General features: G+C 46.1%; 1 protein-coding gene across 4 annotated transcripts in view; it reads left to right on the top strand.

Moving 5' to 3' along the window:
* The window catches only part of chd2 (chromodomain helicase DNA binding protein 2), a 125,525-nt gene extending 109,100 nt beyond the window's left edge, over nt 1-16,425 (top strand). For 3 of the 4 annotated variants that reach the window (XM_059952923.1, XM_059952921.1, XM_059952920.1), the window contains 7 exons: nt 1,109-1,246; nt 3,361-3,492; nt 3,774-3,952; nt 5,356-5,458; nt 5,895-6,108; nt 8,399-8,639; nt 10,785-16,425. In XM_059952923.1, coding sequence (XP_059808906.1) covers nt 1,109-1,246; nt 3,361-3,492; nt 3,774-3,952; nt 5,356-5,458; nt 5,895-6,108; nt 8,399-8,639; nt 10,785-11,109 — 1,332 coding nt within the window. In that variant the 3' untranslated portion in view covers nt 11,110-16,425. The remainder of the gene's footprint in view (nt 1-1,108; nt 1,247-3,360; nt 3,493-3,773; nt 3,953-5,355; nt 5,459-5,894; nt 6,109-8,398; nt 8,640-10,784) is intronic. The other variant, XM_059952922.1, reaches the window with a different exon arrangement.
* The last annotated feature ends 1,491 nt before the right edge of the window (nt 16,426-17,916 follow it).

The raw sequence follows: 17,916 nt of genomic DNA, 5'->3' as shown, positions 1-17,916 counted from the left end.
TTCAATGAGGAGCTTGGTGAAGGTGCAGTCACTGAGTTCAAGATTGAAGTGGATTTCTGGCTGTTAGGGGAATCGGGCACAGTAGCTGTTAATACAGGGAAGTGGAGTTAGTATAGAAAATGTGACTTGTGATGATCAGCTATGATCTTATAGAAGGGCAGAGAATCTTCCTGCTAGGGCTTGCATTGTTAAAACGATTACATTTTGGGTCATTTGCCTTTCATTGATTCTGCTTTCCCTCTCATATTATACTCAATTCTTCTATTAGATCCCTCCAGCACTTCCAAGCCTAGATATCCCTTTTCTTTGTAGGGTTGTTCGCTGAGCCTGGAGGTTAGATCACATCACTGTCCCCCGATTATATCATCTCGACTGGTGACGAAATGTTTGTAACCTAACCTCCAGGCTCGATGAACAACCCTACAAACAAGCAGCCAACCCGAGCTCCGGATGAAGTCATCGCATACAAGGCCAGCAATTATTACACATCCTCACTTGACTTTAAAAGGTGCTGGATCACCCTGCTTGGTGATGGTTGTTGATATAGCCACTGTGCTTCCATAGTGATGTTACCTAAAATATGAAATCAGAAATATGTCTCTAGTCCAACGCCATTGAATCCCACAGCTCCAAAGGGAACCTCTGGCCTATTGTAGCTGTGTCATCATTATTCCATTCTAACTGTGTGGTTATTGGTTCATTGTAGCTGTGCCATCATTCACCCATTGCAGCTGTGTCTCCATTGGCCCCTTGTACCCGTGCCCCCATTGGCCCATTGCCCCGCTTCCCCTTTTGTCTATTACAGCTGTGTCCCCTTTGTACCCAGATCCCCATTTGCCCGTTACAGTCGCATCAACTCTCGGACAGAGCTGTCTAATTAGCCACAATACTATTACTTTCCTGTTGCTCTCTTAAGGATTTGTCCTTTTTTTAATCCAGTTTCAATTCGGCTGATTCCTGTACCCTTTCAGCCAGCGATTTTAAGATTTACACTAAGTCATTGCATTAAAGCTCTTCTGATGGAGGTGAAGCTGTGCTGAGGTGGACCAGTGTCAGTTTCTTAACTAGGTCTGGTTTTAATTTTTGGTGCTGGTTGCTTTCCCCTCAGGATGGCGGTTTGGACCAAACTCCAATGAAGAAAAAACTGAAGAAGAAGGACAACAAAGAGAACAAGGAAAAGGGTGATGTGAAGAAGGAAAAGGATGGACAGAAAGGGAAAAAGAAGACCAAGACCAAGAAGGAGAAGGTATTGGAAATGCTGACCTGTGATAGATTAGAGTAAATGAGGGGCATCTGTTTGTCAGGTTCCTTTCCACGCCAGGGAACCCTGTCTGCTCTACGTTTGGGGACGTACTTTTCCATGTTGGATATCTGTGAAGAGAGTCTGATGTTGGTTCTGTGGAACTCAATTCCAAGTGATGAGTCCATGGTGACTTGCGCATGCGAATTACAGACAATATTGTGGTCTGTTGGATCAAACTTATAACCAGGAAAGAATGACCATCCCAACATCCTTCCCTCTTCCATTCCACTTCGGATAAATGGTCTCAGCCCGAAACATGGATGGTCTATTCCACTCCATCGATGCTGCCGAACCTGCTGAGTTCCTCCAGCACTTGGTGTTGTTGCTGTGGATTTCCAGCATCTACAGAACCTCTTACGTCTATGTTTTGATCGTCCCACTGCCAGCTTGCTCCATGAGTGCTGGGAAAGCAGGGTGGACAGTGAGGGCGAAGCCCCAACCGCCAAGCTGCCAAAGCATAGTTCAAAGCCAATCTGCCGGAAAACTCGGATGTGTTGAACAACATCTGTGGGGGAAGGATTAAGTCCTGACATGGGGCGTTGACCTGAAAAATCAATACTTTACCCCGCCCTCGCCCCACCTTTCAGATACTGCTTGGATCCACTGAATTACACCAACAGATTGTTTGCTGTTCTGGATTATGTTTGCAGTAACTCTCACCCGTTTTGCAGGGCACCTGCTCATTTGATGTCCTTTGCCAGAGATGCAAGTTCAGGAGAATTTCAGGGTGATTCTGTGTGGAGGGTGAACTCGCAGCATCATATGCTTTGGGGCAGTTTTACTTGTTTGGCGAAGAACTAAACTCTGAAGTGGTAAAGCTGCCAACTAGCTCTGTCGGGTAGCTGGCCAGTTTTACTTGGTGGTTTTGCTCATGTAAGCAAGGTCAAATGTTTGATACCAGAGGGCATGTACAGGAGATAAGTTGAAAAGGAGTGTATGGGGTAAGATTTTTTTTACTCAGAACAGCGTGCCAAGGATGGGAGTAAAGACAGTAGTGTTTAAGAGGCTCTTAAATAGGGACTTAAATAAGCAGAGAGATTGGTAGATTGGTAAATTGGTTTATTATTGTCACATAAACTGAGCTACAGTGAGACATTGTTTTGTACGTCATTCATACAGAGCAATTCGGTACAATCATGCATTGAGTTAGTACAAGGCTAAACAATAACAATGCAGAATAAAGTGTTACTGCTACAGAGAAAGCGCTCTGCTGGCTGGCAGTGGGGTGGAAGGCTTTCCTGCCATAGATTGAGAGGAGTCTGTATCTTGTTCTCGGGAGTCATTCAGTAATCCACAACAGCAGGGCAGAAGCTTTCCTTGAGCCTGGTGGTATCTGTTGCAGGCATTTGTTTTTGTCTTCGGCCCCATGAGAGCTGGAGAAGAGGGAATGTCTAGGGTGGGTAGGGTTTTTAAGGAATATGAGACCATAAGACAGAGGAACTGCCTGTGGAAACTGATCGGCCATTCAATCATAGCTGGTTTATTTTCCCTCTGAACCCCATTCTCCTGCCTTTCCCAGTAACCTTTGATGCCCTTACTTGTCAAGAAGCTATCATTCTCTGCTTTGATTTAATTATTTTGTCTCAACATGGTGGGCTGAAGGGCTTGTTCCTGTGCTGTACTGTTCGACTGTATGTTACATGTCAGCAGTTGGGAGTATCAATGAGAGAAGCCAAGCTATCACTTCTCGCTGAAGGAAAGTGTTTCCCCCTCCAGTCTCAAGTCTACTGTGTGTCTCTGCTACTTTGCTGCACCGTCCTCAGCGGTGATCTTGGGCACCGTGGTAGCGCAACGCTGTTACAGCTGGGGCTCTGTGCTCTGTGTGGAGTCTCTGTACGTCCTCCCTGTGGAACGCACTGGTTTCCCCCTGGTGCTCTGGTTTCCTGCCATGGTACCGGGGCGTACCGGGTAGGTTAATCGGTCATTGTAGATTGTCCCGTAATTAGGTTGGCTTTAAATCGGAGTTGTTGGTTGGTTGCTGGGGTGACACAGCTGGAAGGCCCTGCTCCGCGTTACATCACTAAATCAAATAAATTTTTCACTTTTCTTCCCACCAGATGAAATCGGACGCTAAAGACAAAGCTCGGAAGTCTGTTTCCAAGGGTCCAGTGCACATTACGGCAGGTAATGACCCAGTGCCAATTGGAGAGGAGGGCGAGGACGAATTGGACCAGGAGACATTTAGCATTGTAAGTGACCGCACCAGAATGAATATCAACATTCTCCTGCTTTTCAAATCTTTAGAAGGAAACGGAAAAGAAACTTACACAAATTAATCTTAGTCTCTTTAATTTTGTGAGTTTTGTGCTATTTAGTTGGTGGAAAATGGCATCTTTCTGTGGCATGATTTTAGAGCAGGGCAAGCTAGGTAACAAAGATCACCTGAGGAGGCTGAGACAGCTGATACCTTTGTTTCCATGAATTAATTACAAAATGCTCTTCTCCCATCACCCCCACCCAACCTGCCTAGTGCAAGGAGAGAATGAGGCCGGTGAAGAAAGCCCTAAAGCAGTTGGACAAGCCGGAGGACGGACTTTCAGAGAAGGAACAGCTGCAGCACACTCGCAGCTGCCTGTTGAAGATCGGAGACCGGATCACCGACTGCCTGAAGACCTACACCGACTCTGAACACGTGAAGATCTGGAGGAGGTACGTTAAGCTACCCTTCTACCTCCTAAGACCCACTCCTCTGTGCTACTGGCTGAACTTGGGGCCAACTTTTTTTCAGGGATCAATGTCATTTGCCATAGGCGTTTACTTGTCTTAGAAATCTGATGAGGTGCGTTGGTCAGGGCACATCATGCAACAACATTGAACAAAGATAAAGAATCATTTAAAAATAAAGTTACAGGTCAAAGTGCAGATGTGGAATAAAATGTGAATAAATATATAAATACCAGCATGTATGTACAATTAAACGGCATTATAGGGGTGGGGCAGTGGTGTAGTGGTTAGCACAACACTTTAAAGTAGCAATAACCCAGGTTTAATTGCTACCACTGCCTATAAGGAGTTTACATATTTTCCCCGTGACCATGTAGCTTTCCTCCAGCTCTGGTTTCCTCCTACGTACCAAAGACCTACTAGTTGTTAGGTTAATTAATCATTGTAAAATGTCCCGTGATTGGCTAGGGATAAATCAGGGTTGCTGGGCACCAAGGCTCAAACGGCTGGAAGAGCCTACTTCGTGCTGTATATCAATAAATAAATAGATTATGAGAAGTGGTTTCAAGTGCTTACAGTGCAGTGACTGGCAAATCAATTCAGGTGGAGGTGAACTGGAACGGTTGGTCAGATAAACTGCCTAGGAGAAGAAACTTTTAAGATAGTTGGAAATTATTGTTTTAATAGCCCTTTTGCGCCTTCCAGAAAGGAGTTTTTGGAAAAAAAACAGATTGTCTACAATGATTTATAATACCATAAGATGTAGGAGCAGGATTAGGCCATTTGGCCCATCGAGTCTGCATTGCTGTTTCATCATGGCTGATGATTTTCACTCTCAGATCCAATCTCCCCATATCCCCTCATGCCCTGATCAATCAAGAATCTATCGACCTCTACCTTAAGTGTATGTAAAGACTTTGCCTCAACTGCTACCTGTTGCAGCAATTCATCACTCTGGCTAAAGAAATGTCTCATTTATAATGCTGTTTATCAGAAATCTATATAATATACAGTTGTCTATTAAAACATGGTATGGGCTTTTCATGCCCTTAGTTAATCACAGCGCTGACAGTAACTCTGTGTAAACCTATGAGGGTGTAATATACGTCTCCAATGCTGGTCCAGTAGGTAACCTGTGTGCTGGGATGAGTTGATCATGTTAGAACAAACACATTTGAGCTGATTCCTGGAACTTGAATTTGTCTTTGTTGAGATTCCAGTGCTGCATTGTCAGAGGTGTTGACTTTGGACCCAATCTCTTCTCTTCGCCCTGCCTTACTGGTTGGCTGCACTGGCAGCTACAATTGCCACGTCTTAATTTTAAATATATCAGAAGTCCAAAACCGGTACGGGTGTTCAGTGAACCTTTTCCCTTGTACTTCCCGCAGAAATCTCTGGATTTTTGTCTCCAAGTTCACCGAGTTTGATGCCCGGAAGTTGCACAAGCTGTACAAGTTGGCACAGAAAAGGCGGTCCCAGGAAGAGGTAAAGGTATTTCAGATACGTACTCACTCACTCCTTCCTCAGCACTGGTCGTGTGCGCTGCTCTTGGAAGCAGAGAGGGTTTAGGGGAGATGGTTTGGCTAAAGGGCTGAAGAAGATGGAATCTGATGGGAGAGGAGGTTGGACCATGGGAGAAGGGGAAGGGGGAGGAGCACCAGAGGGGGGTGATGTGCGGATGAGGAGAAGCGGTAAGAGGGGAGCCAGAATGGGGAATGGAAGGGGGATGAGTTACTGAACTTACTGAGTTCTACCAGCATTTTGTGTGTGTTACTCTGGATTTCCAGCATCTGCAGAATTCGTGGGTTTTTTGGGGTTTTTTTATCCCTGGAATTGCTACGGATGTCTGGGGAGTCTTGGTTCCAGAACGATGGAGCCCCTCCGGTGTTTAGCTTCTGACTCCGATCTAACATCTGCTCCCCTTCAGGAGGAACAGAAGAAGAAAGAGAATAATTCCGAGAACAAGCGGCAGTTCAAGCCAGAGCTGTCGGGATCGAGCCGGGACTCCATGAGCTCGCAGCCACACATGCAGCATGGACCTCATGGTCCCCAGCTGCTCCCCCCGCACCACCAACAGCAGCTGCACCCCCACCACCGAGACCTCTACACCCAGCTCAACAAGAGGCCTTTCAACAACACAGGTAAGATCCCAGTGAGATTCACCACGAGGATAAGCACCGTCCGAGCTACCCACCGAACACCCGCTGTCCCTGCAGCTCGCCTAGTGCGATTGGATACACTGGGCTCAGGTTACCGGCTAACACTCAGCTTAAGTGTCACCTTAAGGCCTGCAATCATGATACCTGCGGGCCAGTGCAGACGGTTGAGTACCATATATTACTGGTCTATCATAAAGGCCTGGAGATTAGATTTAAAATCTCATGACAGCTGAATTTTGGATTCAAGTACTTCTGGGATAAAGAGCTCATGTTGGTAAGGGCAAAATTGCCAGGTCAAAGTACCTTCAATTTATTTAGAGATACGGCACAGTAACGGGGTCTTCTGACGCAGCAAGCTGGCCCGCCCCAACTACACCCGTATGACCGATTAACTGTACTCCACGGCTTTGGAAACCAGAGCACCCGGAGGAAACTCAGAGTGAGAATGTACACAGACAGCGGCGTGAATTGAACCCAAGTCCTTGGCACTGTAATAGCATATTACTAACTCACATGTTACCGGTCCTTGCTCAGCCTGACCTGTAGGATTGCCCCACACTGCAGGAGACATACATATCTGAAAGGACAATGGTCCATCTCTTCTGACATTGGTCCACAATGCCAATGTTCCCAAAAGCATGGAGATGGGTTTGTGAATCTCAAGGGTCCTTAAAGGACACTGTTGACCAGTTGGCCCCAATGATGTGAGCTCTGTAGCTAGTGAATGAAGACACAAGGTAAGGACTCAGTCCCCCTTCTGACCACCTGGGCTGTGGTTTTCCCTTCTCCGTAGTTCACTCAACTTTCAACCTAGTTTTTACTCCAGGTGCCTCCATATTCAATAGATCATTGTCACTACTTCTTGCATCTTCAATGTAATGCCATCATGTGACGCATTAGCCCCATTCTTTCTGGCATTCCAAAGAAACCATTCCCTGCCTTTTCTGTCCCACCTCCACCAACATTTTGATCCCTTCCTCAGGGCAAGTACCACTGTAGTTGCCTCTATCCATCGCACCTAAACACTCTGTGCAGGTGAAGCAACGGCTCTCTTGCGCTATCCCACATTCAGTGCTTGTGTTGCAATCTCTGCACAAGAGAAACGCCTCAGTTTAGCGCACAGGATTAACCCCGAGTCCCAGATCCCTGTCCGTTTGATTTTGTGTCTCGCTCCCATTCTGACCACCTGCATTGTTGCCATGAAGCTCAAGGCAAGTTCAGGGAGCTGCACCTCACCTTACGTTCAACTACTTGCAAGTTGTAGGACTCAATCTCAAACTCTTCACTGTCAGGTAAAGTGTTCTTTCTTTCTGTATGTATCACCTCTGACCATTTCTGGCTCTCATCTTGATTCTTTTACTGTCTGTAGACTCAGGCCTACCTGGCACGTACTACTGGCAATGTTAACATGGCTACTAACAATGCAGTACAGAAGCAAGTACAATCTGACATTAACTGCAGCTACGTTTTCTCACTGGGTCTCATTCTATCACAAATAGTCCCTCTGTTTCCCCATCCCAACCCCACCTCCTCTCCCACTGAAAACTAACCTTTTCTCTCTTTCCCTTCTCTGATGAAAGGTCCCATGGTCCCAGACCTGAAGCCATTTCTCTTCCCCTTCCCACAGGTACTGCCTGACCCGTGGGGTGTTTCCAGCGAGTTTGTTACTGATTTCCAGTGCCTGCAGTTTTTGACGTTTCATGTGAATAGATCATGCAGCTATGAATATGGACTGTAAGATGAGCACAATAAGACTGTTCACACCATTGAGTTTGCTTCACCATTCAATCCCGGCTGATTTAGTTTTTCTCAAGCCGGTCTCAACCCCTTAAGTGGCTTAACAATCGAGAACCTGTCAGTGTCTGCTTTAAATTTACCCAGTGACTTGGCCTCCACTGGACTCTGTGGCATCAAATTCCACAGGGTCACCACCCGCTGGCTGAAGAATTAACCTGCTCATCTCAGTTTAAAGGAGACATCCTTCCATTCTGAGGCTGTGCCTTCTGGTCTGAGGTTCTCCCACTATCGGAGACATCTCTCCGTGTCCATTCTACCCAGGCCTTTCAGTTTCAATGAGATCGTCTCATCCTTTTCAGCTTTATTGAGTATAGGCTTAGAGTTATTGAAAGCTCCTTGTAGATCAATAATTTATTGCTGTGTACGTGTAAGTCTGCAGGAGGATCTTGTAGACTGTAGGTGGTTTGTCCTGAGCCCTTGCTTTTCTGCCAAAGCCTGACCCTCTGAAGTTCTGGCTCTCCTTTGCTTCCTGTAGATCGGGGAGACCGGCAAAGGGATCGGATGTACAACTACAGCAACCAGCACTGGGCAGCAGACCGACACCACCCCTACGACCAGCACAGGTACAAGGACCATCACTTTGGCGACCGGAGGCCTCGTGGAGACCCCCACAGGAATTCTGGCAACTACCGGCCGAACAACATTCACCGCAAGAGACCGTATAACCAGTACGGCAGCGAGCGTGACCACCGAGGTCATCGAGATTACTACGACAGGTGAATCTCCTTGCTCACTTGGTACTGATGGGTACAAACACAAGGATCACATGGTTGTAAAGTATAGGAGCAGAATTAGTCCATTCAGCCCATTGACTCTATTGCTATTCAATCATGGCTTATTCGATGGAATTCCCTTGGCGTCCATTTCCTAACCTTTGATGCCTCCCCTCAGTGAAAGACCACCAGGGTTCTGATGAGAATTAAGGATCGGTTGGGACTGGTCATGCACATTTAGCTCTCTGTGGCTTGGCGGGGTGGGGGGGGGGGGGGATATCACTTTGGACAGATGTTGAGGCAGGTTACACATCAGGGAGTTAAGGGGAGCTTCTGGCCCGGTGATTAGCAACTAGAGGGGCAGTACTGGACAAACATGGGGATACCCCAACTGGAAACTGCCCTCAAAGTCACTTACAAGCCTGACTTTGAAATAAGTCGCCGATCTTTTACCATCAGTGGGTCAGAATCCTCTGTCCCCTGGAATGTTTCAGGGAGACCCATGCGTGATTGAATGGCAGTAGAGTCAAGGGGTTGAATAGCGTTTCAAGAGGGCAGCTCACCCCCCCCCCCCGCCTTCTCAGAGGGAGTTAGTGATAAACAATTAGGTACTGGCACAGCCTGTGAAGCTCAGCTTCCTCGAATGAGTAGGTAAAAGGAAGGATTACGCTGATGGCCGTATGGCCATGTGGAACACTGGGCTGGACTTGGCCAGCAGCTCATAGGCAGGTGCTGGTACCAGGCTGGTGCAGAGAGGTGGATTATATTGAGTCAACTTCTGTAGGGGAGAGATTTAGCCAGGCACTGATGTGGGGGTGGTGACATTTCAACATTTGTTTCTGATGTGGTGGTGGGAGGTTTCACAAGAGGCCGATGTTTGGTGAAGCTGGACCGATGTTCACAGAAGATATCACACCAAGTACTCATGGGTTGTGTTCGTCTCAGCTGTGGATGGATGGCCCTGTACTGACAATTATCCCTATAGATTAGTGGTTCCCAACCAGGGGTCAACACCCCCACCCCCCAGGTCTTGGCTTAAAATAAAGTTGGGAATCCCTTGCTATAGATGGATAAAGACTGTTGCTCCTTTGAGTGCGTAATTTCCTGCACCATACCGTTTACCTGCACTGCACTTTCTGTGTACCTGTTGCACTTTATTCTGCATGGTTTTACCTTAGTGCACTGTTGCAGTGATCTGATCTATATGAACAATATGCAGTCACTCTATTCTTTTGTTTATATTCGATCCATCGAGTCTGCTCCGCCGTTGCATTGTGGCTGATTTATTGTCCCTCTCCACTCCATTCTCCTTAACCTTTGATTGTTAAGATTACTTTTCCGGTGGTAAATTTGCAACGGGTACAGCGTGTGGAGATGCTTGTAAACTTTTACTGCAAGTCAAGTCGAGTTTTATTATCGCATGTGCACGTATGGTGAGACTATCAACCTCCACTTTATATATACCCGATGACCTGGTCCCTACAAACTCACTGCTCTCTATATAGAAATCCACCCTCATCTGTTCTAAAGGGACGTCCCTTTATTCTGAGGCTGTGCCCTCTGGTCCTAGACTCACCCACTATAGGAATCATCCTCTCCATGTCCACTTTATCTAGGCTTGTCAATATTTGATAGGTTTCAGTGATATTCCCCATATTCCCCCCACATTCTTTTAAACTCCAGCGAGCTTAGCTATGGGGCTACGTACAGCTCCGACACCTAATTCAAGTTTGCTGGTGACATCACTGTTGTGGGCCGTATTAAAGGTGGTGATGAACCAGCATGCAGGAGGGAGGTTGAAGGTTTGGCTGAGTGGTGTCATAGCAACAATCCCTCACTCAGTGTCAGCAGGACCAGGGAACCGATTGTGGACTTCCAGGAGAGGGAAACCAGAGGACCTGATATAAATGTAATTGCAAAGAAATTTACGTTGAACTTTTGAACACAGGCCCAGAGCCATCAAACACTCCTCGTGCATTAACCCTTTCATTCCCGGAATGATTCTGGTGAATCCCTCTGGATCCTCTCCATTGCTAGGACGTCCTTTCCTGGATTAGAGCCCAAAATGTCTGCTACCATGTTACGACTGAAACGTGAAACTCGGTACAATTTGCTTGAACTCAGCTGAGCCTCTGTTTGTCATTGCAGGCGCCATCAGGACATGAAACGCCGCAGGTCAGACGAGTTCAGACCTCAGGACCACCACAATCTAGGGCACCAACCAGACTTCCGCCGACTGCCTGATCACAGGGGAGCCGGGCCCTACCACAGCCAAGGACCTTCCGAACACTATAGACCATTTCACATTGAAAAGCCAATGGAGCACAAGGTGCCTGCGCCAGACCATCGCTCACCTCTCTCCCAGAAATCACCCCATGATTCGAGATCCCCCCATGAGCACCGGTCCCCTCTGGACCGCTCGCTGGAGCACAAGAACACTCCCGACTACAACTGGAATGTGAGGAAAACGTAGAGTCAGTTCTGAGGGAAACTGCTGCAAGTTCTCTGTGTCTTGTTTGAATAGAACCCTCACATCGTTTTCCTCACTCGCACACATACATGCGCGCACACACACACATGCACGCACACACACACACACACACACAAAACCAAGGAGAGACTACTGTGATACCAATGGCAGAGCGAATGTGAAAAATCCGGGTACAATGGGAGAGGTTTCTGCTGCTTGAACAGAGGGATGTTTGCAATTTGGACAAAGACTCGGGTCAGCATCGGTGCAGAATTTGCCCTGGCTCACTCTGGAATCTTAACCAGCCTGGGAGGAAAGGAAAGATCGACCTTTGGGAGATGGCAACTCTTGCGTTACAGGCAATGATTCTATTGTTCTGTTTTTTAAACTAAAAAGAAACCTCGAGCAGGCTATCAGCAGAGAGTGTATTTCATAAGGAAACTGTCCTATCTCCTGTCAACTTTGTCTGCTTAAACAACTTCTCTGTTTTACTTTAAACGTACGTGACAAATGCTCTCTGTGCTCAGTGGTGTTGGGCAGGTCCGTCCTTCTCCTAAGTAGATTTCCAAAAATCACGGAGGTGGGGGGTTTGGGGAGGGGGCAGGTCTCTGCTAAATGTCGGCAGCAGTACTAGTGTCAAGGTAGAGGGAGTGGTGTGGTGTCCACTACTCTCATCTGTCTGACACTCCTGTAACTTGCTGAAGGAATACCAAAAAGAAAACGGGATGGGGAGGGGGGAGCAGCAAGTTCTTATTCTTCCGTAGATGAGGCCTTTGCGCCTCTTTAGAACAGAAAGCAGTGTGGGCAGGACTATCAGCACTTTGTATTCGGTTGGAATGTACCTTTTTCTGACGCTTCAACCTGTCTTTAGAATGTAGTGTCTTTATTTGCAACAAAGAAGTATTAGGATATTGCCTACTCAAGAATCAAAAGATTAGTACCTTGATTCTAACAGTCTTCAATGCCCACAATATTGAAGTCTTGGGCCGCGGTCTCTCACAACGTAAGCACTTTGTTCAATTCGCTTTTCTCTTCATGCTGCCTGTTCCGAGGCGCCTCGGTTTGTGTGGATCATTTTAATCCTCACTGTAAAATAACTTATTTTTTTACTACTTCGTTCTGACCTGTGTTTGATAGGAGGGGTTTAAAGAAATAACGTACTTTTTTTTTGTTAAAAGACAGAGCAGGTGAGAAAAGATTGATTTACCAGAGCAGAATGGTAGGTGGCTCTGAGAAATATTCTCAAAGCGACTGACTGTGCCATACAGTGTCAAGGTTGTCAGTGTTGAAGCTCCAGTGTGTCTCTGCATTTCTGGACCCAGGACTCTCCTGAACGTTGTTCTTTTTTTAAAAAGTTGTTTCCAGTCAAGGGGAAAATGAAGCTTTGTCTCCTTTTGTGCCCTGCAATCCACCTTCACTCTTCCCCACCAAAGTGGCTGTTTCCACATATTCACGCCGGTTACAAGTTCACTCACAGCCAACGGCACAACTGCACATGCCCGTCAACGGTTACGGCTGACAGAACCTTCTGCATAACAGACCAATCCAATTAACTTTTTGGCTGGGGTGGGGAGTGAGATGAGCAATTTGAGGGGGGTTTCTGAACGTCGTCATGTTTAATTTCTTTAATAAAAAGTGAACTCATGGAAACACTTTGCTATTCAGTGGGGAGAGGAATATTTCTGGTCAGGGGCTCCAGCATTGGGGAACATAAAAGAAGCAGGCTTTAAATGATGGGGAGAGCAAAGTGGACGTCTGTGACAGGGTAAGGTGGTCATGGTAATGGTTACTTTATGAACAAGACTAGCCAAAAGGAATGGGAACAAGGATAGAATGAACATAGAACACAGTACAGACCCTTCGGCCCATCATGTTGTGCCTACCTTTTAAACTACTCTGTAAGATCAATCTAACCCTTTCCTCCTACGTAGCCCTCTATTTTGTCTATCATCCAAGTGCTTATCTAATGCAGAGTGAAGGGATATGGAGAGAAGGCAGGAACGGGGTGCTGATTGTGGATGATCAGCCATGATCACATTGAATGGCGGTGCTGGCTCGAAGTGCTGAATGGCCTACTCCTGCATCTATTGCCTAATGCCTCTAATGTATCTGCCTCTACCACTAGCCTTGGCAGGGAGTTCCACATACCCACCACTCTCTGTAAAAAACTTAACTCTGACGTATCCCCTATACTCAAAACACCTTAAAATTATGACTCTCGTCACAGCCACTTCTGGCCTAGCAAAATGCCCCTGGCTATCCACGCAGTCTGTGCATTTTATCATCACGTACACCTCTGTCAAGTTGCCTCTTCTTCACTCCAAAGAGGAAACCCCAAGCTCACTCAACCTTTCCTCATAACGACGTGCTAATTCAGGCAATGACCTGGTAAATTTTCTCTGTGCCCCCTCTGAAGCTTGTCCGTCCTTCCTACTGACCAGAACTGCAACATTACCTCACAGCTCTCGAACTCAATCTCTCCCCCCCACCCCCAAACTAACGAGGACCAACACACCATACACTGCCTTAACAGCCTTATCAATTTGCACAACAACTTTGAGGGATCTATAGTCCTGTGCCTCAAGATCCCTTTGTTGGTCCACAATGGTTACTTGAATTCAGTGTTTAAGTCCCTAGGCAGCAACATACCCAATCAGGAGAGATGGTGGTTTCCCTCTGGTCTGCATTCAATCACAGGCTTGCACTCTGCAGCTTAGAATGCTTTTCTTTTGTGTTCTGATGCAAGGTTTTGGTCCAAAATACAGACTTTCACTCCTGACACGCTGAGTGTTTCCTTTTTCTGCTGCTTTTTTCCCCGATTTGGAGGTTACGTTTTCATTCTAGCTCCAATCGGCTTTCTTTCAAGTACATTGAGCTGAATAAATCATTTCTCATCTGTATATTGTTTGGGCGCTGATGCACTAAGAGGCTCTGTAACCTTAACATATCCTTCTCATTTCATGTTAAGACCGTAAGATATAGGAGCAGAATTAGGCCGTTTGGCCCATCGAGTCTGCTCCACCATTCGACCATGGCTGATCCATTATTCCTCTCGGCCCCAATATCTAGTGTGCTCCCCCTATCCCTTCATGCCCTTACTAATCAAAAATCTATCAACCTTTGCCTTAAGTATTTGTAAAGACTTGGCCTCTACAGCTGCCTGCAGCAAAGAAATCCCCAGATTCACCACTTTGATTAAAGAAGATCCACCTCGTCCCCTTTCTAAAAGGACACCCTTCTATTCTAGTCTTGGACTCCACCACCTTAGGGAACGTCCCTAGGTGGTGACTCTCAACCTGCTCCCAATTCCTTGACTTGTGAGGTCCAGTCAACAAGGACAGACAGCTCAAATAGCAGTGAAAAAGTGTTAGTAGAGCAAAGCAATCCCTCCCCCCGCCCCCAGTTCTCACTGTGAATGTAACAATACCTCCTCCCCAGCCTGAGTGGAATTATGAATTTTTTAAGGAGTGCACAGCTGATGAATGCCAACTGAGATCTGGTCTGCTTGTCCCCGGAGTTGAGCTTTGGTGGTGAACCTGACAGTGGTTGGTTCAGTCGGTGACTGGAGGAGGACAAGTACACACACTACCTTATTCCTCACTGACATTCATTTTGTAACATTGCTACTTAGCCTTGTGTTTTCTGCTGCTAACCGTACCGTCCTGCAACTGTGGGGCAGAGATCCTGACAGTGTTAGCTGTTGAATGGCCGGTGTCAATTAAACTGCACTGCGCCATTGGTTCATGTAACATCACTTCAATACCATAGTAACAGTTGGTTTAAAATATTAAAGAAGCATTAAGGGTTAAATTTAATGTTTGCATACTCCCAAGTCCGAAGGAGTGATGGTCACAAGGCTCCATGTTTCTGCACCGCTGGTCCAGGCGTAGCCTCTTAACCTTCATCTGGCGCTTGAGCCTGACCCCTTCACTTGGAATTCGCTCTTCCCTGTATTACCGTTCTCCTTGTTAGAAGTTGTGCCCGCGGGCTGAGGCGACCCACCGACCTTGCCCAACATGTTACTTAGAACGTAGCTGGCCCGCGTGGTGTCCACATGTGATCCTCAGCGTAGTAAGCAGCTTATTTCAGTTCTAGGGCAATCAGACACACCTTGCTGGGATTTGGCGGGGTTAACAGTACTGTGCCTGTGCTGTAGGTGCAGTGAACCCTGCGATAATTCCTATATTAAGTCACACAACCCCACACTGTCAAGGAGGAAGTGAATAGTGGGTACAGAAGTGTCTGCAGTGTCAATGGCAGAGAAACAAGGGGGGACTGAGCCCCAAGGTCTGAACTGGTGACGTCTCCTACTTCAGCCCAGGATAAGCCACATGTACAGTAAGGGAGTTAATGCAAAGCAAGATGATGCATTGTTAATGTGAAATCTGTCTGGGACGGTTGTGTGAGGACTAAAAGTTGGATTGGTTTGTTTCCTGACACTTCTAACTGTAAATTGGCTGTTTTCTCAATGCACAATTGCGATCAAACTGAACGTAAGGAGACCAAGGAGCTGGATGGGGAGATGTGTGGGATTTTATGGTCATAACCAGTAGTACCCACTGAGGAATGAGCAGTGCCAGCTCGTCAGTGTGATTCGCACCTTCACTGACAAGGGAAAAACATTCCGAGTGGTAACTCGCGTGAAAGGTGCCCTGGAGCCCCAAAATGGTGCTCCGGCAAGGCAGTGACTGTCCCTCTGTTTGGGTGAATTGTTCTGTGAGGAATTGGTAACGATAAACGGGAGCTATTGTGCTAATGAGTGATGGAGATTGGGAACTAGGGGGAAGAGCCCTTTCAAAGGGTCTTCTGAAGAAAATTCCTGAAATTGACCACTTAAAACTGATTCGTTTTACCCTGGTGTAGAATGCTATGTATAGGGTGAACATAAACAAGTGCAACTGTTTATTGCTGAGGGTTCTGCAATGTACAGTTGGTATGAGTACTCTAAATCTTCCATTTGACAGTGTTGAGCTTCCAATGCTGCCTCTGTGTATCAGACACAATGTGAAGCTCTTAGAAGAATATATTACCCTGTTTTACATTTTTAAGGACATTTTTTAGCCACAAATCCTAGACAGTTATAATGATGGAGATGTCTATGGAATGGAAGAGGATGAAAAAAGAGAAATCAGCTGCCAAGCCCCATGTATTTTGTTTTGCTGAAATGGTCGGTACAGTTTCTGTAAAAACTTATGTGGACTTTTTAAATGACTTTAAAGAAAAGTAAATATTAATTTATATTTGTGAAAAGGCCACTGTTAGTGCATTTTGATGTAAATACTTTGTTTATAGTACGTATTAAATTTTCCTACACCTTAACTGTCTGCTGTGTAGTTATTACAGAGGGGTTACCATTTGATGGTGCTCCTCGATGTGCTGCGTGGGGACGGGAGCCTCTGGGATCAAGCTGACAATGAAATATTAGTATCAGAATCAGGTTTAATATCGCTGGCGTATGTCATGAAATTTGTTGTTTTTGAGGTGGCAGTACAGTGCAATACACAAAAACACTGAATTACAGTAAATCTATATATTAAATAATTAGTGCTCATTGGTTCAATATCCATTAAGAAATCTGATGGCAGAGGGGAAGAAGCTGTTCCCGAATCACTGCTGTACCTCCTCCCTGATGGTAGCAATGAGGAGAGGGCATGTCCTGGGTGATGGGGCTTTAATAGTAACATGCCTCACAGTGCTTTGACAAATAAAATCTAGTATGGATTATTTGAGGAGTTCTTGGGCCAGCAGTCAAAGAAGTGGGATTTAAGGAAATGAGTGTTTGGGAAGCAAATCAAAAGTTTTCTGGCTGCACCAGGTGGAAGTACAACTACAAATGGAAAGGGGAAAAATAGAAAGCATTCACTGGCCATTTTGGTGCCAGCTGTATCTAATAAAGTGACTACTGCGTGTATGTCCATGATCTTCTGTTGCTGCAGCCCATCCACTCCAAGGTTCAATCTGTGTGTTCAGGACATCTTTAAAAAGCAAGACGCCTCTAGAGGGCAGCATCCATCATTGAGGACCCTCACCATCCATGACGTCATCTCGTTACTATCATCTGGGAGGAGGTACAGATGCCTGAAGACGCACTCAGCATTTTAGGAACAGGTTCTTTCCCTCCCCATCAGATTTCTGAATGGACTATGAACACTGCTTCACTAGTTTTGCTCTCCGTGCATTGCTCATTCATTTTGTTTTAATATAATGGTTTATGTATTGCACTGTACTGCTACTGTAAAACATTCCATAAAGTATCGCTCAGTGGCCGCATCTTTAGGTACAGGTCTGGAACCTGGTCTGGTTGTCTGCTGCTGTGGCCCTTCTACTTTGAGGTTTGATGAAATGCTTTTCTCCACACCACTGTTATAACACCTGATCATTTGAATTACTGTCGCCTTCCTGTCAGCTTGAACCAGTCTGGCCATTCTCTGACCTCCCTCGTTAACAAGGCATTTTCACCCACAGAACTGCTATTCACTGGATTTTTTTTTTATTTTCACACCATTCTCTGTAAACTCTAGAGACTTGTGCATGATAGTGCCAAGAGCCCAGCAGTTTCTGAGATACTCTAAGCACTCCATCTGGTATCAACAATCATTCCATGTTTAAAGTCACTTAGATCAGAATTCTTCCCCGTTCTGATGTTTGGTTTGAACAACAACTGAACCTCTTGACCATGTCTGCATGCTCTTATCTATTGAGTTGCTGCCACATGATTGGTTGATTAGATACTGGCATTAACAAGCAAGTGTACCTAATAAAGTGGCCACTGACTAGGAGTAAGGCATCTGACATGGCCTTACAGAGGTG

Source organism: Hypanus sabinus, chromosome 28, assembly GCF_030144855.1.
Source record: "Hypanus sabinus isolate sHypSab1 chromosome 28, sHypSab1.hap1, whole genome shotgun sequence".
NCBI classification, from domain to species: Eukaryota; Metazoa; Chordata; class Chondrichthyes; order Myliobatiformes; family Dasyatidae; genus Hypanus; species Hypanus sabinus.
The sequence above is the reverse complement of the archived record's forward strand: the minus strand, read 5'-3'. Positions and strand labels throughout refer to the sequence as shown.